This window comes from Patella vulgata, chromosome 5, assembly GCF_932274485.2.
Source record: "Patella vulgata chromosome 5, xgPatVulg1.2, whole genome shotgun sequence".
In the NCBI taxonomy this organism is placed as follows: domain Eukaryota; kingdom Metazoa; phylum Mollusca; class Gastropoda; family Patellidae; genus Patella; species Patella vulgata.
This window is the reverse complement of record NC_065883.2, coordinates 15,947,158-15,973,040: the sequence shown is the minus strand read 5'-3', so window position 1 is coordinate 15,973,040 and position 25,883 is coordinate 15,947,158. Positions and strand designations below refer to the sequence as shown.

At 35.7% G+C, this 25,883-nt stretch overlaps 1 protein-coding gene across 1 annotated transcript; it reads right to left on the bottom strand.

Annotated features, from left to right (window-relative positions):
• Positions 1-847: 847 nt before the first annotated feature.
• On the bottom strand, positions 848-19,673 carry LOC126821513 (uncharacterized). Its single transcript, XM_050549957.1, has 3 exons — positions 19,428-19,673; positions 9,398-9,541; positions 848-9,088 (listed from the first exon to the last, which is right to left on the bottom strand). Exons 1-3 carry the CDS (start codon positions 19,468-19,470, stop codon positions 7,026-7,028), a joined length of 2,250 nt encoding a protein of 749 aa, XP_050405914.1. The 5' UTR covers positions 19,471-19,673; the 3' UTR covers positions 848-7,025.
• Positions 19,674-25,883: the final 6,210 nt, after the last annotated feature.

The window sequence follows — 25,883 nt, the reverse complement described above, 5'->3', positions numbered from 1 at the left end:
CGGAGAGCCTGACAAGGACAGCTGTCTAGTCGTTCGGATGGGACGAAAAACCGAGGTCCTGTGTACACCTTGGCGTGCATGTAAAAGATCCCTTGGCAGTTGGAATTCGATATAAGAGTAGGCCGTAGCGCCGCTGCCCGGGCAAAATTTCTCTCATAGCACACTGTATGGCGCATGCCCGTCTTCATTAGCCCAGGTTAGGAGTAGAACAGTAGGACGTTAAACCCCATTTCATTTCATTTTCATTTTGGTGTAGGCTCTAGTCTTTGACCCTCGTGTTTATGAAATTGTAAGAAAGGCCAGTTTATTAACATAATCTAGCCAGTGGGATAATTCTTAAATATATTCTTAAGAAGATCTAGTAATTTTTTGTTAATTTGTCAAGAGTGTGAGATTGGCTTAATTTTTGTAGAATTGTTTATACACTAAAATGATATAGTGTAAAAGATTGTGTTTTAAAATCCTTTAGAATAATTACAGAAACACTGATCGGAATAGGGGAAAGCTCTTATCAAGATACGGGAACGGTCTAGTAAAGAAACAACCCAAAATGTTTAATAGTCCGTTTTAGTTTAATTGCGTTCCAAATAGCATCGGAATACGGGAATGCCCTAATCAAGATACGTGAGCGGTCTAGTAAACAAACAACCCAAAATGTTTAATAGTCCGTTTTAGTTTAATTTCGTTCCAAATAGCATTATTTTCTGATAACTATATCATAGCAATTAAATACCTTTCAAAAGTCAAGCTTTCATTGGTTGCAAAGCGAGTGTTGCTATATTATGGCGAAACGATACAGGGGAAACAAAAGGAACGACAACAATAAAACACGATGTTCATCAAAATATATTTTTATATACTTTATTCTGGTTAAGGTATGTACAATAAATAAAAATAATATTTACAATCAAAATCATTATATAATAAACAACAACATAATCTTTGTAAGTCGATTTAATCGAGTGTTTTCAGATTTAATTTGATTCACAATTAATAAAGATCTTGTCTTTTATCTTTCTTATAAAGACATCAACAGACCAACACTGTTTGTAATACTCATAAACCATTGTTAGAAAAGACCAAAATTAACCAAAATTGACTCGATCCTCGTATTTTGTATCTGGCGTTCAATAATACAAAAAGAAAACGCAACAAAGATATAGCTTAAAGCAAACTCATTTAGTAACGGACTTCAAAACAGGTTAAACAGCTCTCGGTTCGTAACTGCCCTCAAAACAACTCAGTAACTATACCCGGCTCGAATAATTATCTTAGAAACTATATTGACTACGTTAAGTGGAAGACCAACACCATAATCATATAACAAATTATAATATATTTGAAACGGAAAACACGAATTACAAATATGGTGGTTAAATACATTTCACTATTTATCGATCAACAGTCAAATATATAAGAAAAATACATAATCCCTAATTGTGTTAAATTATTTGAAATTCTTTTCAACAAACAACCCTAAACCTATAATGAAAGTAATCAAAAGTCGCATGCTGCCCTGTTCAATATTGTATTGTATTTTGGTAACCTTTCTTATATGGCCATTGACCGTGATTATTCTGGTAATCTTTTTTATAACGCCATATTCGTGATTATTTTAAATAGGCAGTATTACCATCAATACCAAATTAAATGCAATTTATTTTGAATAATATGTACTTACACTTAATCCAGTTCCAGACCTATTTAGACCGCGACTTTTCTTCGTAGAAAACGTGTACGACTCGTGTGTTGTTGGTTAATATTTATCAGCGGTGAATTTGCGTTAATATCATTTTAGGTTTTTTCATTGAGAAGCCTATAAAAGTTTTACGGCATAATGCCTCGCCACAGGATTATACCAATGTAGGCCAGCACGCTAACTATTGGAAAATACACTTGCCCGGCCCGGCCCGTAGATTGAAAGTTAATAGGTATATATTTTAGCGTTGGCATTTCAAAATTGTCACAAATTTTACACACAATCTAATTTGAACATGCACCATGTAACTGTACATTCAAATCAAGTCCTTATTGTATTACCAAGCATTCTATGTTCTAATCCTTTAGCATTCGAAACTGAACCAAGCTAATCGTATTCCTCACATAGCCTATTCTCCCTACATTATTAAATACGCAAAACGTTGACAACTTGATCCAAATAATTACGTCGTTAAGTCATATCTTAGAAGTATTTTATTTTTATTTATTGAGGCTTCATACGCAATTCGGATGAGAATTTGCAGAACGTGGGCCTTTCTTTCCGCCGCTACTCTATAGATAAATTCCGACTGTAGAAGGGTCTCTTGTGTACGGTGCTAACGCATTTTCAATTTGTAATTAAACCCGACCACGACCTAGTTATCTTTTAGTTCTAATGCTGTGGTGGCTCAGTGAGTAAGACGTTGGCTTGCTAACCTGGAGGTATCGTGTCCGATACCGGTTCGAAATTTGCTTCGGAATTGTCCGGCATTGTTCTCCCTTGTCAGTGGTGTAGGACAGGGGCCTGGCAAGGGACACCATACAGTCGATCGGATGGTGCGAAAACAAGAGGTCCTGTGAACACACTGGTGTGCATGTAAAAGATCTCTTGGTGGTTGGAATTCGATATAAGAGTGCGCCGTAGTGCCACTCTACGGGCAAAATTTCTCTCACAGAACACTGTGTTGCGTAGGCCCGTCTTCTTTATGCCAGTCGGAACAGAACAGTAGGGCGTTAAACCCCATGTCATTTTACTTTTAGATCTTATGTTTAGCCCAGATCTCCGAAGGTAAAGTGAAGCTTCCCTAAACTTCAACCACCAAACACAAAAATATTAATCAGAAGTTCATTTCTTTATATCTCATATTTCGGCACAATATGAAAGGCTATATCTACAGCTATTTACATGAATTGTTTTCTCATTTTAAATTGCAAAACCAACATAAACGCAGCAGTCACATACTATTGATCTGGTCTAGGTAAGCTCATTAATTCAGATAACTAGTCGACCTTAAGACAATTTGAACCGACACGAATAAACTACTATGTTAACGCAAACAGGAGGCCCCGTAATAGTGTACGTCAATCACACATTTATTAAACCTAGCAACTGTAAAACTCTTTGGTGTTTTTTTTTCGAATTACGAAATACTTTCATTGTTTGATCAACAGACAAAAAAAACCCCCAAAAACAACAAAAACGAACAATCCCAAATTTTTTATACGTAGACTTTCAATGTGGGATCAACAGCCAAATCAGCGAATAATCAAACAATTATCCCTAACAATTTTTTTATGTTTTCTTTTCGAATTTAGTAACATTTTCATTGTGGAATCAACAGAAAAAACAGCGAGCAACAAATATATTTATCGGATTAAATCTTTTATGGTCTATCGCAATATGTGTATCAAAATGAAACAGATGTTTACAGAAAAAACAAATAAATTACAAAGAAATAAAATAATAATAACACATACAAGAAACAAAACTACATTTACAGTAAAATACCCGTATATTAACAATACAAAACGCGACCAAAAGATGAAGACGACTCACGGTTTTCTCATTTCTAAACTTCTTTGGCTGATGTATAACCATTTCAAATATGAACTTAAAAGGTATTATTTAGCCACATTATGTTGATCATGCGAATATATATATATATATATATATATATATATATATAGATACAGAAACACCAGGGAATCGCCAGCTGACAACCATTCCTTATTAGGAGAAAGGCCATTTAATTCATTAATTCGCTGTTTCACCTTTTTGTATTTCGGATTTGTATTTTGATTAAATTTTATGATCAGTGGTACTGTAAAATTTTCATTCGACGTCATCCAATAATTTGTTACATTGTTACACACCCCCAGTCGCCTGACAACGTAGCAAACAGTAACAATTTTGTACATAGATTTTCAGTTACAATTTGAAATATTTCACTACTGGACAATTTAATCCCTATTTCAACAGCCACGCCCCTTCATACGGTTTCGTTTGTTAAATCTCCATTGTCGAAAGTTACCTAAGGGCGCGTTGAATGAAACAAAGCCGATCGATTCTGAATCCGGATTCTTTTTAATTCTTTTTATTTCCGATCAAATTGAAAATCAAGTTTCCGATTCTTCACTGTATGAACCTAACTTATTAATACTAATATTCCGTTAAGATGTATATTATTAACTATGAATAAAAGGGTGAAAATTTACATACTAATGAATCATTATAGCAACTTCAGTGTCTCGATGTCTTCTCGCGTATGTTTTTTTACGTTCCCTTTTCTTTAATGAAGTGGTTTAATTTATTAACATTATTTTATCACCGAAACGTCTGTTAACCAGGCGTAATTTTACAAGCATAGGGAATTTCAATCATCCAAAATTTGCGTAGAAAAAGGAATCCTAATTTTTCATATTTTCTATTTCGACATGGCATTAAATTACGGTCCAACCCATTGATATATTTAGCTACAAGTAGTGGCATTATGTCTATCACTAGGCTGGGTAGTCCTACTCGTTCTAGAGCATACAGTGCTACTTTTTAATTGAGGGGTCACCAAGCTAACAGATGACTCTTTGGCGAAGAATAGCATATCTTGTACTATTTCTCAGTTGAGGAGTTCAAATGACTGTTGTACTTTTGCATTTATAGCACCGACGGGTATTATCATTTTCGTAATTGGTATCCATCTAGATATCTTTCTCTCTCTCTATATATATATATATATCCAGATGACCGAAAAATGGGTTAAAGAATACCTTTTAAATACACCCCACCCAATCTTACCGTTCGGTGAAAAACACGATATAGCTTATAAAACCGGATTACAAAAAAAACATCTTTTTGGAATAATGTCTACCGTATCTTACCTCTCAGTAAAAAGGCCAAATTTCCTATCGGTTTCTTTGAAAATCACCTAAATGGAAAAGGAAGCGAACTACGATATAAAAACAAGTAATGTAACCGCCATATTTGTTTTCTCCAAGTTCTTTTTGTTCTGGTTCTCGTTTACACGAGACTTACCTTGAATAAACAAAGAAAGAAAACAATTGTCTTAAATACCAGCACCAAAATACACAAAACTCACATCAAGTAGTAAAAACAACCCCCGCAGCACATTTGGGTGTTTTATTTTATAACACATTGTTTGGCACATGCGTAGAACACAGGAACTAAAAACCATGGGATACCACAGCCGAAACATGATTCATTAGAACTCAAAACTTTTACCGTGAATTACACACGACATGAAAACAACAGATTGAACACGGCAACACAGTGCGGTGATATGTCACCTAACTTACCAAATACGTGTACAGTTAAGCCCACGTTTTATATTGTATTTACACGTACATTAGTTAATTCGAATTAATATTACAGAGGCCAAGACCTAGTTGATTACAAAATATTTGTTTTGATTTTTTAAACGTAAATCTGACTCCATTAACAGTTAACATCCACAGATAAACTAGTTAATATGTAACTGATTTTGTATTCAAAAGCTGACTTAAATCAAATACATACCCTTTGAACATTGATTCGAATTAACATGCAGCCACAATAATATATACATATACATCTAAACTAGCGGTGCAACAAAATCAGTACAAAATAGTGTAAACATTTTCATACTTTACTTGATGCTTGATATTTAAATCGAAAACGATCGAAATAAAACCCACTAAGAATATCAAATTGCTGTTCTATCGATTTTTGGTATGGTTATACTGTGCAAATAATTAAGAAATGTTAAAACCCCTTCTGGCGAATAATGTTTTAAATGGGGTACACCTCTTTAATGTAAGTCAAAATAACGTAGTAAACTAGGTTGAACACCCCAAACAAATCAAGGTTTGTCATTAGCAATTTCTTCTTAATGGGTGTGAAACCTATCCCTTCCATGTGTAAAATATAGATATTTAAGTCAGCTACAGAAATACATTTACCACCCATCACGTACCCCTTAAACATACAAGATTCCCATCGGAATAAATTCTCATTAGACTTGGAATATCTAAGTTATTGAAATTAGATATTAATTCGCGATTTTGTATGGGAATACATATATGATTTTGAACTGCGGTGCAACAATATTAAAAGCAGTATACTATATCGTATACGTCAATATTTACCTTTCCTGTTGAACAAAATAAAAGCGGATTGTGAAAGGTTCTCTTCAAATTTAATAATATCATGCTTATATAAAACAGGTGATGTGAACATACTCAACAAACAGAGACGGATTAGATCTACACTGGGCTCGAGTTTAAAAGATTTCTAGTTATATAGTCCTTCTGTCACAATGACACGTTCCTAGACCATATCGCCATACTGATGTTTCATTTCGTTCATTTGAATTTTGTTTTTTCCGATAACCCGCCAGGATCGATTTTATTCTTGTTAATCAAGAGTTTATCGCCTGGACTAACAGTGTTCAATTATCCAGCGGACTCAAACCCAATATGGTATACCCCATCCGTCTCAATACAAAGTAATTTAAAGGTACTTACTTATAACACCATTAAAACATTAGTTGGGGAATTAAACACATGTTATATGGGGTTACACTCGATAGCATAACAAGCCACGTAATTGTCCTAACATATCTACTCAACCTAAAGCTACTTATAAAGCTTACTACTTATATACAAACAAACCTGATTCCATTTTACACTATATACAGTGGGGGATCTCATACTTAAAGAGACCAACAGTTTGCCTGAAAAGAAAGAAAACGTTCTAATTTATTTGCCTACGGTTCTCACTCAAGCTTGAGACTAGACATTTGTAGCAGGTGTACTTGTTCAACTCCACCACACAATCTTCCTTTTCGCACGACGGGATTGGTATCTTTATGGAATATTATACATGTTTATAGGTATCATCCACGTGATTTTAAGTATTATTAATTCATGTTTATATACATTTATGTAAAATACACGATGATGTGATACCTGACCAACGTCTCTTCCCATTGGTTTTATTATTAAATATATTCGTTTAGTTCGCGTAAGTCATTTAAGACTAACACAGGTTACTGTCACAACACAATAAACGCGCACATCAAACAAACGCAGAGCACATATGACCGAATAACATACGAATGACTTGAAGAATCCAGGTTTTCATCCTGGTAACCAGCAACTTGCATTAAGTCTTCTGTTGTGTCTTTCCAGCCGCTTACTTCGTTTTCAAATACCGGGTATTCGATCAGTTCTTCCTCAATAAAAGACGGATATTCTGCGGGAATCGGTAAGTCGTTCTGTTTACTAACAATGATGGTGGTTCCTACTTCATTCCAGACGTCCGATAACTTGGCCGCGTACTGACGAGTTGATCTGTTCCACTCAAAAGATTTGGTAGACATCTCGGGATTAATCTTAGTGTTATCGTTTGATTTCGTGGTGGATTCTTTATCCTGTTCTCTATAATTCTGTGAAGCGTTTCCTTTCTTAGCTAAAACTAAATTCGTCTTACTAAGAACAGGTTTTCCAGAAGTAAGACTTACTGTGGATTTTCTTAGTAACGAACCCATGGTAGTGATAGGGGTATTAGGGCTGGTCTGTGTAGATGATTTCGTTACGGAAGAACCGATATTTTTTGATGGCGTTAGCGAGTTGCCAACCGATGATTCAGTTGCATTATCTGTTGTTCGGCTTGAATTAATTCTCTTGGTTGTGGCTTTAAGATTGTCATTTAGATGAACAGCGGTAGTGTTTCCTCGGTAGGGCTCAATGAAAGCTTCTTCTTTATCTTCGTTGAAGATGTTGCTAGAGCTATGATCTTCATGACTATCTTCTTTCATGGGCCAGATGACTATACCATTGACGCTTTCGATTTTTCTGGAGGGGATATGGGTTCGTTTCTTATGCTTGTGCTTTGGAAAGTCAGGGTTACGAGGGTGACTGTTAAATGCAAAAGTATTTTCGTCGTCATCGAGAACTTCAAGTCCCTGCAAATCATCCCACTTTTCGGGTCCGATTGCTGTAACGGGCTTTTCCATGTTTGCTACGTTATTTGGAGCAATAAGCGGAATGGAGGGAATTTTAGTAGATGGAGGCTCTGTTCTTAATTCTGTTGCTGATTTAGTGACACGTGCCTTGTTGTCGCTGTTAGTCACCCGTTCACCTGTCATATCGACTCTAACAGTTGTTATGTGCGCTTTGTCTTTCTGGGGTTTGGTTACGGATGAAGACTTCATAACTTTATTCGCACTTGGAGTGATCATATTAGTGATACCCGTCTCGAAAGTTGTTTCATTGTGTCCTGTATCAGAAGAAGCCCCGAAAGTATACTCTATAGTCTTGGGAGGTTTAGGATTACGAACCTTTGCCGTGGATTTGTATTCTTGTTTTAAATCTGATTTTTCGCCGACGTCATTGACCTTGGCAAGTTTGTAATTAGAGCCCATCATTTGACTTTTCTCAGACATGGTAGTTATCTCAGCTGTTTTCATATCGTAATGGTCAAAAGGGAGTTTTTGTGTCGATTCCGACATGGATAGGGTGGTAATTGGAGTGGAAGCCGAAGCGTTGATGAGCTGTGACCCATGAGACACGGTTGTCACCGAGGTCGAAACTGAGGTGGAGGTTCGTAAATTGAGTGGAGATGTTTTAATCGTTGCCTTATTCTTAGAATCCGTCACATATTTCACGCTTTTCTTTGTGAGCTTTAGGTTAGCTTGTGTCACCACCTCAACATTTTTATTCGATCTTGGTCTAGGAACTTGGTCGTCACGGCGAGTTGATTTGAAATTTTCTCTTCCTGCATTAGACCCCCGAAAAGCGTTGGACAATAGTCGATCTCTGGCGTTATTCATTCTATTTTGTTGATTGCCTCGTCTACCAGATTTGAACATCCCCACACCTTTATTATCGCTGTACTGACCGAAGATGTTCCCTTTGAGACCTTTACTCTCTGGTCGTTTGGTTGCTGCTGATGCATAGTTTGTAATTGGCAGGAACTCGGGGTCGGGGTTTCCACTGTTGCAAAGATCATCCGTACATGATTCGTAACAGGTCAATAGCTTGGAATCCTGGATACAGACATTATCTCTAGGGACGTTATCACATAATCTAGCAAACGATTTGACTCTACCTGAATCTGTAATACAATATAAAAAGATGTTTAATGTCTTACTAAAACTCCCATACTCTCTTGGGATATAGATCAACCTTTACCCCTGGAGATTGAAACTTGGCTAGAAAAGTCCCAGCATAGTTAATAAATGCCCCGTTTGGTTAACATCGGAATTCACACCCCTTTCGGTCAAAAATGAAATTCGAATCCATTATTGTTTGTCAACAACATAATTCAAATCTAATATTGTTTGTCAACAACGGAATTCAAAACTTTTAATTTTTGTTCCTAGCAGGGCTTCAATATGCGTAAAAGAGAACGTGTGGTACTTACCAGCATCGATAACTTTAACTGATAAGCAAAAATGGGCTCGACAGTTGAGGAATACAGGCCCGGTTTGTACAGCGTATGGATGTTGTTCACAATCTCGGTCATCACCAACCCCACTACACCAATAACACATAACTCCACTCGAAACTGAAATTAATTTTACAAACAATGAGTTGTATTGCAGATTTTGAATCCTAAATGAATTAAATAAATACGTCACATATGATGTGACTAATCTGAACATGAAAAGATTACTATAGCGAAGATTTTTCGTTTTGTTAAAATAGGGATTTGGGGGAATGTATTCGATGAAAAGAAATGGAATGGAGTTTAACGTACTACTGTTTTGTTCCGACCGGGATAATAATCTTGACAACACTTGTTATAATAGGGACTCCACATCAGTTGTTTCGAGTTTTTATGACATATAATTTTGATCAGTTTTGCATAATAGTCTATATTTTAATTATCACTCGGGGGGGGGGGGGGCATCTCTTTATCTCATTTGGCAAGGCATATTCCAGTATTTCTTCTGGTTTGTATTTTGCGCTACAGATTTCGCGCCTTGCGCGTTATCCTTGATATGAACATGTTTTGTGTGTAAATTTTCAATAATTTAAATATAATGCATTATATATGAGCCAACACGGAGATCAATGCCTGCTGCCTTAATCCCCAAATAAATAGATGAATAATATTTATATTTTTAGAAAGCACCGATCAATCTAATTAGTTATCGCTTGAGTCAGTCAAGGTATTGACGTAATGAAACTATACAACCGTACATAACCCAAACACAACTAGAATAAACGTTTTTGTGTTCCAGATAATGCTTATAATCGAATTCGGTGAAGACATACATACACCTACTGAACATATACCCCAAGTTGATAGATTCTTTTAGTTAGCAGAAAAGTTTAATCCTTAAGTGGCGTTTACGGATTGTGGAACACATTGAACAGAACACAATTTTTATAGGAAATCGAAAACTGGCTTTATTCCAAAAGCACGACGTTTCGACGTGTGCCCTCTTGTCGTTATCACTGTGCTCTATAACGATAAGAGAATATTTTTCGTAACGTTGTGCTTTTAGAATAAAACCAGTGATTGTTTTCCCATAAAAGTTGTGTTCTGTTTAAAGCATTAGAGAAATGGTGTCCCAAAAGTATTTCTCCGACATTTAAATATAGACAGTTTCAAGATAAATTTATGAAAGATAACACATGTTACTAGGTCGTGATTTGTTTTTTGTAGCTTTTATTTGCGTTTCAACTTAATGCAATGTGATAATGAACAAAGAAAACTAATTATAATCTATGGGTAAATAGTTGAAATATGTTTGTTCAATTCATGGCCATATGCCAAAAAGTAAAATTTCGGCGACATTTTCTTTCAGGGTCTCTTCTAATCAAACAATATGAAATTAGGATGAAATTCAAAATCAGACATATTAATTCTTTATATGGCGACACTATAATACTTAAAGCTTTAACCCAATATTATATAAAGGATTATTTCTTTTATCGTAATAGAAAGAAAAATTATCGGAGCGCTGACGTATGTATATACAATACAACCACGTAAAACATCGACATTGTTTTTCTTTGTAGATCCAATAGAAGAAACCGTTGTTTCGTTGATGATATAATCTATTTCAATATTGATGTTTTAACTAAGTAAAGTTTGAGGTCCCATGTTTAAGTAAATGGTGGTTTTACTTGTTGACATACATCTGGTTGTTGGTTAGACAGAGGTCGCGACGAGACCGTCGTTCATTAGACCCTTTTTAGACAGATGGTCGACTTTTGGAAAATTACATTAGATTTGTTTTAAGCCAGACAAGGTCGGGTATGTATGGAAGCGTATAGGGGTAAATAGTACGATAGATACCGCAATATTAAGTTCGTAATATGTCAACAAATTGTGATTGTTCTGATGATTTTATTTCTGAAAAGACAATTTTTGCCGAGTTAATTGAATAACTCGCTATGTTGTATGCCGTTCTTTCAATTTAAATACACACGTCGACATAGCGCATGGCGATATTTCGCGAATATGTCGACATATACTACGACGAAATGGAATATGTCGACAAAGCTTCAGAATAGGAATATCTTAACGCAAACGGACACATTTAAAACGAAATGGACACATATAACATAGCGCGCTGACTCAATTAACTCGACAAAAATTGTCTTTTTAGAGGTAAATCATCAGAACAATAACAATAATATTTGACATATTACCAAGTTAATATTACGTTTCATAAAATTATGTAGTATACATAGAAAAGTACAATGTGTTGATTTGTCCAATTTATTAAAATTTCTACTAGAAATAATAATTATTACTTGTATACAACAGATGTAATATACGGAAGATGGGAAGCAGCACTATTGTGTTTTACAATAAAGCCCCCTAAAAGTAAAAATTAATTTAATGTCGAGTGTCCGATATGTATGAGCTAAATCTTCCTATTACAAGTCTTTGTTATGGCTTCAAATGTTGTATAAAAATTATTATTTAGATATTTTTCTTTTCACCTGTCAAGTCAAAAATCATCTCTGTAGGCCATCGGATGGCTAAATTAATTTAATGTCTAGTGTCCGATATGTATGAGCTCAACCTTCCTATTGCGGGTCTTTGTTATGGCTTCAAATGTTAAATAACTTATTATTTAGATATTTTTCACCTGTCAAGCCAATAATCATCTCTTTAGGCCATCGGATGGCTGGAATATTATAAGGATTAGAACCTTAAAGGAGCTAAATCGCAAATATTTGGGACCTAGAGATTGACACAAATGGATCGCAACGCATACAATAATGTAATATGAATGTATATAAATTGATTTACATTCAATCGTTTCTGTTTTTACTGTAATTTCTAATCAGTTAGGTTCGGCGAAATACGCTAGTATTCTCAATCGAATTTCAATCTCTAGCGTCTGGTTATTCCAGTCTACGCCGATAGTATTTATTGGGCATGCTCTCCAGATAAGAATATAGCGTCATCGTTTGACCTGACTTGTGGAATATGCCTAGCTTCGTTTTTCGAGTCCCTTATTACAAATAGTGTTGAAACGCATTATGGTACACGATTCGTGTACCAATTGTAAAATGTTTATTTTGTCTTAAATATTGGATATCAGAAGGCCATCTTTTCCCGGTAAGATCACAACATCAATGTTGATTTAAACCGACAAATAAATCGTGTTTTCAATGTCGAAGATTTTGGATGATATTGAGTTAGAGACTTAGCTACTTTAAAATGGGACCGGTACTTCCGTTCATTATCGAAGCCATAGTTCTTGAAAATCGAGACTATTTAGACTAAATTTTGTCAAAACTTCAAATATTACTTCACTCAGAATAAAGTACTTCGATTAAAATTTTCGATATATTAATTTTGAATTATCCACTTTATAAATACTATAGCAAAACGACCAGCTGTTTATTTAACTCTTACATAATGCGTTTTTAACCACCTAACTAATATGTCAATACAATTAGGGCCAATCTAATGCTAGGCAATACAGGAAACAAATTATTGAACGGTATGTGATGAATTGGTATTATTATAATGACACATATTTCTAAAGCATTACTTTTCTGTGCTACTTCTACTAAACAACTATAACAAGAACACATTAAAATGACATGTAGTCTTTCTTCAGGCCTTAAATGTTATATAAATTATTAATTAGACATTTATTAACATGACATGACCATAATCAACCCTCGGTGTCATCGGATTGCTCCGATTTTAAGTTGATTAGAACGGTTCGGCCATTTCATGATTTGATTTAAAAATGGAGAAGCTAGGCTAAGACTCGAGTGGCCAGTACGGTGGTAACGATCAATGCACACATCTTGTCAAGACTACAGCCATTGATAACTTCGCTCAAACCACTGATAACTTCGCTTAAAATAAAGTAATTTGAATGAAATGTTTAATATATTTATTTCGCATTATTTAATTTTGAAATATTATAGCGAAAACGGCGAGTTCTTTATCCAAATCTTACATAATGCTCCTTTAAGTAAATCCGTGTTTTATTTAGCTACTTGACACCAAAACGCAAAGTTTGTTCCAGTTTGATATCCGCTATATTATATATTTTTTTTCACTATAAAACAGCTTCGTATAAAACATAAACATTTGTTGGACAGAGCCTCGTTGTTGAAACGTTGCTCCTATTAAATTCAGAATTTAAATTCCATACGAGTTTCTCGTTTTATTATTTAATGTGACCAATTACTAAAATGACACTTAAGCAATTCAGCAGTCTTTAGGTTTTATTCAGTGTAGTCTCGCCAGTCTTTAGGTTTCATTCAGTGTAGTCTCGCTAAGTCTTTAATAATAAACTTTATTTTGGGTGTTAGTATAGCTGAAATAGTTTACCGATCTTAAATAATTCTTTAAACAGTTAAATAGAGTCAACAAAGTAGCATACGTTTTTAATTTACAGTAGTGTGTAGTCTGTATGAATTTGTCTACGAAAAAAAACTGATGTTTTGGATTTTTTTAAAAACTAGTCAACAGAAAAGGCGACTCCGTGTGGTCTATTTTTTTAATTTAGCAAGTTTTATAATTGAGTGACAAATATAGTTGATCTCGTACATTAAATATCATCTCTTAACGTGCCAAGGTGTCAGTCATGTTTTTGATTGTTCAGCGCCTGACGTCATGTTTAACTTTTTAAAGGGCGTTCCAATACGTTAATCGATTTTTACAGGATTGCTTTCGTCATCTACAAGATTTCACAAATTGCAATAAAGTCGATACTTAAACATGCATTATGCAAGAGCAAAATCTGCTTATTACAAGTCTTTCTTTAGGCCTGAAATGTTATCTAAATTATCAATTAGACATTAATTAACTTATCCAGACCATAATAAACTCTCGATGTCAAGGCTAGCCTTCGATGTTGGCTGGATTAGATTCCTATATGCCGCTAACGGCCGTTGATAATTAAATCAGAAAAAGTGGATATCGAGACTATGCTGTTTATATTAATGATTTTAGTAATGATGACCGAGACTATGCAAAAATTTCACCGGCTTCTTTCTCTGCTCATAGTGGATCAATTTGACTGAAATTTTCACCAAATTACCTTTACACTATCTAGTTTTTAACTATTATAGCGAGAACTGCCATCTCTTTATCTTATCTCACATAATGTATCTTTAAGAGGTAAATATTTCTATTTTAGGTCATATCCTTTGTTTAATTATCATCCCATCAATTGTAGAGAGAAAGCTGAACAAACTGATGTGACCCTATTCCAAATTGTATAATGGCATTTTGTGATACATTGGTATACAGAGGTGTTTTAAAAAAGAAAAGAGAGAGAGAGAGAAATGGGGTTTAACGTCCACTCGACACAAACTAGGTCATTTCGGGACTAACATATGGTTTTTAATTTTATTTACATAATTCGCTTGCGCGTAGGGGTCTTTAGCAGTGGGAGGAAACCGGAGGCCCCGGAGAAAACCCACGAGGTTGGACATGCGACCCTACTCCTTGCCACGTACAACCGGGGATTCGAAACCACGCCAGTCGACTCAGTGACAGACTTTATGATACAGCGCGCGCACGCTAACCATTCAGCCATCCAACCCCCCCAAAAAAGAAAAGAAATGAACGTTTTCTTTGTGTCAATAAAAGCAATCTGGTCTTTTTGTAAATGTTATAATTGCATTTTGTCGCCCTGGAAATGTAGTTTTAGATACAGAGAATGCGATCCTAATAGTAAGTGCTAATTAATACTGGGTCCAAATTATATTACTTCTATATAAACATAGAAAATTAAACAATATATTTGCAAGAAAGAGAGAGATCCGATCTGTTCTCAGTCATAGCTCCCACTGAATCAAAATGCACAATTCTACAAAACATATAATAAACATGACACATTGGCAGTTAAACTATAAAATATTGCTTCCTAGTTGAGGTCTTGAACAATAGTCTGGTTGGGATTAGGCAGCTCTTAAATTTTCACAAGAACGGTATGTAGCTCAGGGGGTCGATTGACATTTGATTATCAAAGAGTTTTAGTCCGTATGTTTTTACTTATCGCAATGTTTGTTTCATTCAGTCGTATCTTTCAGGAGTAATGGTCAGGTAAATGAAATAGATTTTAAATATATTAATGTTGGCAAAGATATGTTTACCAAAAAGATATGTTTACCAAAACGGCAAAAAAATATGTTTTTAAAACATCCAATTCGTATGTGTTGTGTCGGTCATACTAACGAAATGAACGTAGAACGACGATATAACTAACCAACTTTTCCAGATCTTGCCCAAAAATAAACCCATTATTGAATCTCTTTTATCTTTTTTTCTCCGTCCAAAAATTCCTAGCTTGACCGAAAAAAAAGAGAACGAAACAAAATTAAGAACAAATAAAAAAGTCGGGTATAGCCAATTGACCCAACATCGTACACATTCTTGGAATGGAGTTTTGTCCTCAGCCGATAACAATATAAAGGGATCTAAAATGATTATCGGCAAGTGGTATTTGTCAACAGTTAAATATAAAGTCTGATAATCATTGTCCACATTCATGGGACGGGTTTTGTCCACGTGCGATCACGATAGAACGGAGCAAAAGAATGACCACTCAAGAGGTGTTTGTGGACGGTTGGGTCTTTAAAATACAAAGACGATTTAGATGTTAACAACCGAACCCCATAACTCTACTACTACCTTTAAAGAACATTCAATATTCAATAAATATGAAAATGTGGAGGACAAATATAGATTTACTTTCCATCTAGTTAATTCCTGTACGAGAAAAGTTCAGTGTGCAGGTTTTATCTCAAAGGTCTAATCTATACATTATTTAACTATACTTCTCATTTTTTAGTCATAAGTTAGGTCATAGAGCACATTTAATACGAGTTTAATTTCACTGTAAAAGTACTAATCGGCTAATTGACTATAAAACTCAGATATATAGAAGACATTAAATACAGCTGTTGACATGCATCACTTAGTCTATCGATTATTCGTTTAATAAAATTATTCTTGTATTATTATACACATTTCCGTAGTGCACAACTGCCAATATTACAGTTACGTAGTAAATGAGATAACAAAGAGAATATACTTGATAAAATATATATAAATAAAACTTGTTATTTAGATAAAATTACACGCAATTAGAAATTAAGATAGTTCTAAAGGATCACTCGATAAAGGCCTTTTTAAATAAACATGTCTTTAGTTTAGATTTAATTAAAAGTAGCAATAGCAGTGACATTACGAATTTGAATTGGTAATTTATTCCATAACAATGGTGCTTGTACATGATGATAAATAACAAGAGCGCTGTATAAGTAATGACGTGTGAGTAGATCTACAAGCCCAGAAAGATATAGGCGGGGCCAAAGTATTCAGGCATTTAAACGCAAGTACTAATATTTTGTATTATATTCTATATGCTAATGGTAGGCCGGTGACATGTAACGAGCATTTTGTTCGAGAAATAAATCGTGCCGCCGAGTTTTGGACCTTTTTGAAGTTTATCTTAGAGTTTAAGTGGAAGGCCTGTGAGTATCGCGCCATGAAGATAGAACTGACTAAAGATCTGGTTGCATCTGGAGAGGTGGACTTTCTAATTTTGCCGATATTGCGTATATGATAATGCTAACTTTTACATAGGTAATTGATATAGGCTTCCATATTCAGATAATAATCAAATATTCCGTCGATATATCGTGCTGATTTTGATTGGGATATTAGGCGTGTTCCTGAATATTGAGATTGAATTGTTGTCATGGACTTCGAGCTATTAAAAAGATATTCGTTTTTTCCATCGTTCAATTTTAGAAGATTTTGTGACATCCAACTTTGTATGTGTTAGCGTCTACTCACGCATACTGCTAACGTAATTGAAAAATGCTTGTAAGCTAATTCAATAATTCATTTTTGTAAGCATTCCAAAATAAATATGTCTGTCGCAGAGAATTTTCTTTGTTTAAAATGACTGCAAAAATGTTTCATAATGGAAGGTCCTCGAGTCCATGTTATCTTTACTATAGGTTTCTTCCGTTCACCTTGGGTGACATCTCTGTCACAGGTTTCTTCCACTGTTCTCGGCTTTTTGCAGTAACCGTGATATCCACTATATCATCATAGGTATTGATGAAAGCTGTTTTCACACTTTTCCAGACATGCCCACTCGACAATATCTTTCACTCAAACGTTTTATAGAAATAAAATGAGATGAAATAAAATGAGTTTTAACGTCCTACTGTTCTGCTCCGAACTGGGCTAATGAAGATGGGCATACGCCATACAGTGTGCGATGAGGGAAATTTTGCCCGGACAGCGGCTCTACGGCTCTACGGCCTACTCTTATATCGAATTCCAACTGTCAAGGGATCTTTAAAGTGCACGTCAATGTGTAAACGGGACCTCGGTTTTTCGTCCCATCCAAACGACTAGACAGCTGTCCTTGTCAGGCTCCCTTTCCTGCATCACTGACAAGGGGGAACCACGGCGGAAAATCTGGATGAACTTTCTCGGCCAATGCAGAGAAAGAACACCCGACCTCCAGGCTAGCGAGCCAGCGTCTTAGCCACTTAGCCACCGTGATCCTTAACTTTTTATAGACTTAAATATAAATGATTAGCTATTAAATACAGAGTATCATTTACAACGGACTCACAATGAGCTTTTGTCGTCCGCGCTACAAAAACTTTGTTACGGTCGTAGAATTATTGTTATCGGAAATCGGTAGCTGAACAAATTTCATGAAGATCCGGTCTTAACTTTGCTGAGAAACAAGACTCTTCCTTTGAACATATGGCAAATGTCAGAAATCAATACGGGTTTTATATTTACCAAGCTCAAGGCGATTTCTTAATCCCAACAGTGAAAGGAGAGATAACTCCAAGGGTTATGATCGAAATCATTTTAATTTCGATGTAGTTCTTTTTTGTAACCAATCCCTACGTATTTGAAATACAAATTCATGAAAAGTCTGTAAAGTGTTAATTATGAAATCGCAAACAAGCAGACGGACCGGCGAACATGGCAACGACCACATTGTAGTATGGACGTATGAAAGGGAATAAAACAGATCTGAAAGAATAATTGACTCTCATGATTCGTTCTGGAACATATTTTTTTAAGAGCCCGAAATCGACAACCAACTCACGAAGACCAAAGAAATAACCGATTGGGGGAATCTGGGATGTCTTCACCAGGAACAGAAAATTAAAACCGGGACAATTTAGATTCTAATTCTCTTCACAAACGCTTAAGAAAAAATAACCACGATAGAACAACACTAAAAACAAAGTCGATTTACTGAATGTATTTGAAATCTTATTATAATTATTAAAATCATTATTTAACAGAAATAGGAATATGCTTTGACAAATTCGCACATTATGTGCATCACTTATATTAATATAACGTTCATGTCTTTTCATGTTCAAAAATTAAAAAAAACAAAAAACCCCGAAAAAACACAGCAGTTTAAATTTTTGAAATGCAGCCCCCATTTATTTACAGGAATATTAAATTAGAAGATCAAAGACACACTCGCTTAGGAAACTTGGCGTCTGTCGGAAAAATCAAACCTGTTTTCATTTAATTACTAAAACTATTCAACCAAAACCGGTGTCTAAAATGATTCATAGAGTTATCTTGCATGTTTTTTGTATAGTATCCCGGAATAATAATTGACAACCAGGTTAAAGTCAATTAATTTGTTTCCATCGAATACAATTTTGGACGGTTTCTAAGTATTAATAATAATTGCACACCTTAAAATAAGTCAAATTTGATTCCATGGAAGCATAAACAATACCCAGCATAGATTTGTCTAATAATCCGAATGCATAAGCTAGTGTTTAATTAGGTTTAAAAATATGACTTCAGCGGTTATTAAGATATGCTTCAAAAACAAATCGCTGGGACGGAAGGAATCCATTTCACTATCCGTCTTTTTACTTCAACCGACTCGGGATAATATAAGAGTAGAAATGAATTTATATCTATAAGTAATTCTTACCTTGAAAAGAACATAACACGATGATAAATGATAAAAGAAACATGGTGTAAGAGAGACTCCTTGTAAAACACCTTGCTTCGTTCCCGTACAATGTTACAATGCTATATTCTTTGGAACAGTTCTCTACTCTGGACCTTTAGGAATGGGGTAAATATTTGCTATTTGTAGAACACACTCTCGATTCTTTGTAGATGTTTAGTTGATCGAGCCAAAACAAATTATTCTGTTTCTTGTTGACTTGAGGAGACCGAACCTTCACTGTGATAGTTTTCCTTAAAGACGCACGGACATGTAGTAAGAGAAACCAAATTGATTCTAACCGGGTGTCGGAAACAAATCCGGTAGTTATATTTGGCAGAAGTCGAACCATAGTAAGAGGAGTAGCCTTATACAGCCTTACACAATCAATTTGGCATTTCGCTCGAGAATAGGAACCATTTTCTGGCGTAACTTAAAATTTGACCATGTTTTTTTTTCTTCACTATTCGACTAAGATATTGAGAAATTAACGCGTCTTTTCCTTATTAGATGTGTCAGATCATTTGAAAAGTTCACATAGCTAACTGTTATATTAATATGAAAGAACTCTTCGGTTTTCCTGTGTTGATCATGTTCCATATTATTTTCGAATTAGGTAATGAAAGTTGAGTATATCCTGGGGACAGGTGTATAACGAATTATGTATTAAAAGTTGTGATCATCCTTGGGACAAGTGTCTTACAATTACCAAAACTAGCCCTGGAACAGAATCTTAATTGCATGGTGTATGTATATAATGTTAATTGCATAATTTTCAAATGTGTGTTTATTAGTGTATCAAATAACCCGGAGACAAGTCCTATAGGAACCCCATTTTGGCTTCACTACGCCCACCACCTCCCAATATGAACTTACTTTCGACAGCGTGGATATCCCAATGTAACAGAGTTAACGTTTCGCATAATTATATTTTTAGGCAACCCAGTTGAGTGAAGTGTTAACTTTACGATGCAGCCCAATGTAAGACAATGTTAGTTTCATGATATATTTATAGGTAGCTCCGAGTTAATTAAATTCACAGTAACTTTATGGCGCAATAATATTTGGTAAACCAACAATATAATTTTAATCAAATCTGGGCGGCAAAGCTCATTGCGGTACAAAATGTATAGAGTCCTTTATATTGTAAATTGAGGCATTAAAACGAAAGTAGTATTTTAATAATGATAAGGACTGTGTACGCATTATACAATCCCTATAAAACGTAATTGATATACTCATATTTTGAGAATCCCCATGTTTGGTGATACTTTATTTGGAATAATTCCCATTCTACTATGTTTAATTTGTTTTTAGAGAAGATAGACCCGAGATGCTGCCCATATTGTAGAAGTTGTTAAGTCATATCGAACACTGTTCACTTGACCTAATTAAAACCACCATAAAATGGTAATGTATACATGTATACCTCAGAAAAGGGCAGAGTACCATTTGTATACCCTTGTATATTAGGTCTAAAATCCATGTATTGCAAACAAAATAATTTTATCGTCATTGCTTAAACAGGAATGGGCAATATATATGTTATAGTATAAGGATTTACTTCCATACGTTTAAAATAACCTAACTTTACAAATTTCATGAAATAATACGGGTGCTACTGTCCGTGATATATCTTTGAAAATTAATTACACCGCGGCACACCTAAACACTCATTACTTTAAACTTGAAACATATATTACTTACGACTAGCTCATATTTTTTAAAAATTCATTATGACTAGCTTCAAGATTGAGGGTGTAAGAGTTGTGCAAGGAAGTTCCAACAAAACAAAAATATGGATCAAACTACCTATACTTTAGCCACCGGTTAAAGGTGTGCTCAGGGGCGCCGGAACGGCGCAAGGGCCAGGGTACCAAACGATAGGGCGGGGTGTTCTCTCCCCCCGCACTCTAGAAAATTTTGAAATTTGTCAATTCCGAGAGCGCTGTTTAGAGCGCCTCTAGCATTCCAAATTCCAACATAAAACCCTTTAATATACATGATAATAAAAGAGACAAAAGCCAGATTATTCACAATTTTCGTATCATGAGCAATTCACCTAATAAAACAAGTCTTTTTAATTTGACATTGAATACACCAATCTTCATCAAGAAAATAGAATAAGCTTTTTGAACGAGACAGTAGATTTAGAGACACGATTATTGCAAGAGCTCATATTCAGGAGCAAGTGTTGGCGAAACACTATAGTGAGACTATAATCGACCGAAATAATTGACGCGCTGATTAGATTTCACAGTAAATTCAGATAATATTTTCACAATGTCTATTTCGTCCATTCTCAACTTGTGAATTTTGGCAAATAGTCGATTAACCACTTATAGACATCTGGCCAAGGCATGCACTGATATCTGATAATGAGAGTGCTAGAGCCGGTTCGCTACCGACCAGAGAGCAATTACATATCTATCATTTAAAAATGAATACACTAGTAAAAATGTTGAAAACTTTCATCATTAGGGCATGGGTATACATGTATACCCTAGAAAAGGGCAGGGTACCATTTGTATACCTTTGTACCCGGGTTCCGGCGCCCCTGGGTGTGCTGTAAAATGAGATGCCCGTGGAACAATCTCGCAAAGGGAGCGAAAAACAGCGTAATCATCCATGTAAATTTTCCTTTTTCGTATCGACAGAAATGAAATGAAATGTGGTTTAACGTCCTACTGTTCAGCTGCGAACTGGGCTAATGAAGACGGGCATACGCCATGCAGTGTGCTATGAGTGAAATTTTGCCCGGACAGCGGCACAGTGGCCTACTCTTATATCGAATTACAACCTTCAAGGGATCTTTTACGTGCACACCAATGTGTACACGGGACCTCGGTTTTTCGTCCCATCCGAACGACTAGACAGCTGTCCTTGTCAGGCCCCCTTTCCTGCATCACTGACAAGGGGGAACCACCATGTAAAATCTAGATGAACTTTCTCGGCCACTGCAGGGATCGAGCACCCGACCTCCAGGCTATCGAGCCAGCGTCTTACCCACTTAACCACCGTGATCCCCTCGTATCGACAGACGGAGCCATGGGACTCAGTGAGTAGGACGTTAGCTCGCTAACCTGGATTTCCCGTGTTTGATCCCTGCGTTGGCCGAAAAAGTATATTGAGATTTTCCGGCGTGGTCCCTCCTTGTCAGTCGTGGAGGACAGAGTGCCTGACAAGGGACAAAATATATTCGTTCTGATGTGACGAAAAGCCGATGCCCCGTGTACGCATTGGCGTGCACATAAAATGATCCCTTGGCAGCTGAAATTCGATGTTAAGAGTTGGCCGTAGCGCAGCTGTGTAGTGCTATGGTCTTTGCGACCATGTGGTATCTTTAATTAATTATTAGATTCACACATTGTAGAGAGGTCATACCTCGAGACTCAAACTAACATGAGTGATGTGTTGACACATAACAAGATTTATAAAACCAAAAACATAGCTGGTTCTGTGTTAAAAACAAAATATCACCAGATCACTCGTGGTGGAAAATTACTATTGCATCATTTGGTTTGGTAACGAATCAATATAATCAATTACATCATATTTGACCAATCAGATAATTGAAAGTCGAAACCAAAGGGTAGAAAACCTTCAGAGCTCTGGCCGATCGAAAGACATCATGATGGTTGAGCATATGATGTAGAGGTTTCCTGAGACTAGCCACGCTGGTTAGGCATTCACAGGAGTTGGGGTGGAGAGAAAGACAAGCTAATTTTAAGTATTGTAATGTAACCTATGCTTGTAACCTATGTATCCAGGCTTAATATGAAACTGTAGTCAATAGACTCTTGCATTTGTTGTTCCCGTTAATCATACTATTTAAGATGCAGTATATGCAATCATAAAACGTGAAGCTGTCATTGACGTGGTATGTCAGAATAGGAAGTAAAGAAACAAACTGGACGATCAAGGGCTGTTCCAAGATATGTTGTAAGAAAAGAGTGCATGGATCATACGTAGGATATGGCGATCGGTTTGTCGGAGACCCACTTTCCACATCTGACAGACGACCCATAGTACTACAGCTGTCCGGGCAAAATTTTCCACATGTTACACTGCATGACGTATGAACAGTAGGACGTTAAACCCCATTTCATTTTGTATTGGCCGATAGGTTGTCTCAATCAGATATATACATAACCTGTTATTCACATAGATTTACTCCTCACAAACGAGAAATTCTCCTTTAAATATTGAATTGTTTTTATCTTTATTTTTTCGAACATCTTCCATTGATCGTTTCTCTTAACGATATACCGTTTGGATTATAAGCGAGATAAACAATACAATCCTGGGACTGTCCCGGCGGGGCACGTCCACGTATATTTATTGTTTTGTTTCTCAAATTGATCAGAATCTTGAAACATGTCGTGGGATACAAACAGGTGTGTATTTTACGTAGACAAAATAAACGATAATAATTTTATTTATTTTTTCTTCTTTTACCCACAAATTGTCCTTAAATGACATGGAATGAATGTAGTAGATTTTGGATTCTAAAGCAGATATTTGCTGATTGGGAATAAGTACATTTGGTAAAAAGACAATTCATATAGAATTAAACCGATTAAATTGTTTAAATAAACATAAAAAATATACAAATAAAAATTCTTTCAAATAAAGAATGGCTCCACTATAACTGAAATGAAATGGGGTTTAACGTCCTACTGTTCTTCTCCGACTGGCCTAATGAAGACGGGCATACGCCATACAGTCTGCTATAAGGGAAATTTTGCCCGGACAGCTACGCTATGACCTACTCTTGTATTGAATTCCAGCAACCGCCAAGGATCTTTAACGTGCACGCCAGTGTGTACACGCGCCAGAAAATCCCGATGAAGTTTCTCGGCCAACACCGAGAGCGACCTCCAGGCTAGCGAGCCAGCGTCTTGCTCACTTAACCACCATGCCCCCCACCTCCACTATAACAGACACAGGATAACCCGCAATTGTCCGGAATACCTGTCAGAGTTTGAAACTAAGTTATTCTTCTTTGTTCTCTCTTGGCTTTTAACAGGGCCCAGTGTTAACCTGAAAGAAATCTCTTCGTCTCGTGGTTTTCCCCTGTTTTTTTTTTATTTAACGTACTAATGTTTAACGATTAGTAGCCCGTACTATAAATAATGATCAACATCCAAGTTTTGTGAAAATCATTAGCCAGGAAGTTCTTGTTTGTAAACACTAAACATCAGTTAGAGACCATCTTTACCTCAAGTACGAATTATTCCTGAAAAATTCCTCCTCCAAATCGGTTAATATGACAGTAATGTTTTTTTATTAACTAACGCGCTAGTCTGTGGCAATAACTCTTAAACTAAGTTCGTACAAAAATGGCGATTTTATTACGTCATCGTGATCAAAATATGATACTGGAACAACTACTCATGATTTTATTTTATTTCTTGTAAAATCAATTGTTGCACTGTGTTATATTAATTAGACAAGTGTGAACTCAGTCAGCTTTTTCGAATAACTCGTAGTTTTGAGATTTGGTGGAAACACAGACGTTGTCGAATTTTAATTCTTGAGAAACATCCAAGAAACGTTAAAGTGATTTGACTGTAGAAAAAACTGTTCTTGTTTTTTTTCAACCTGTTTTTTACTTCTTAAATCGAGTTTGTGACAGTAAAGCTGAGACAGCATGGCTCTTGTCGCGTTGCAATCGACCAAGTCTTAGTTCAATGTTTTTTATGAGAGACGTGGGTATTAGAGGCCATCCTCTGACAGGGAAATATGCCCAACAAGACTTTGAAGCATTTAGTTATTGCTTATTGACATCCGTGCCATGTTGACAGAAACTTTAGATAGTTTCTGTGAGCTATTAAGATAAAATGGTGCATATCTCCTCCCTTGCAGTATAGATCATTTAGTATAAGAATGCAGCGGCGGGGTTTGTATAAATTGGCCGCACAGGCGGGATGGATTTACACACGGTTTACATATTGATATCCGGACCTGTCCCACACCCTGACATATTCTATCAAACTAGAAGGCAGCGACAGTTCCGTATTTAGAAAAACATTAAGAGTAATTGCAGATAATCAAAAGGTTCCCTCACTAGTTTCGATATTCGTGCCTTGGTATTAACATTGGCAGCTTTTTAACTAGGATTCTTCCGTTCGATGTGTTAATGTACATATGTTAAAAACAGGGTTTGTGTTTAGATATTTCACAGGTAGCTATTACTGTGACAACATCATTCACAGCTACATCCCATCCTGGTACTATTGCAGATATCTTCTAATGATATTTTGTATAAATATACTTAAAGTAGCCAAGTCTCTTGCTGATCAATATCATCTAAAGTCTTCGACATTGAAAACACGAATTATTTGTCAATTTAAATCAGCATTGATGTTGTGATCTTGCCGGTAAGAGACGGGCTCCTGATATCCAATATTTAAGACAAAATAATCATTTTACCAT

What these genes read in the sequence shown, in the direction of transcription:
- LOC126821513 (XM_050549957.1), bottom strand. Translation starts at nt 19,470, where the DNA reads ATGTTTCTTTTATCATTTATCATCGTGTTATGTTCTTTTCAAG. An exon ending in CGTGTTATGTTCTTTTCAAG is followed by an intron (nt 9,542 to 19,427) that starts GTAAGAATTACT and finishes AATTAATTTCAG; the next exon opens with TTTCGAGTGGAGTTATGTGT. An exon ending in AGTTAAAGTTATCGATGCTG is followed by an intron (nt 9,089 to 9,397) that starts GTAAGTACCACA and finishes ATTGTATTACAG; the next exon opens with ATTCAGGTAGAGTCAAATCG.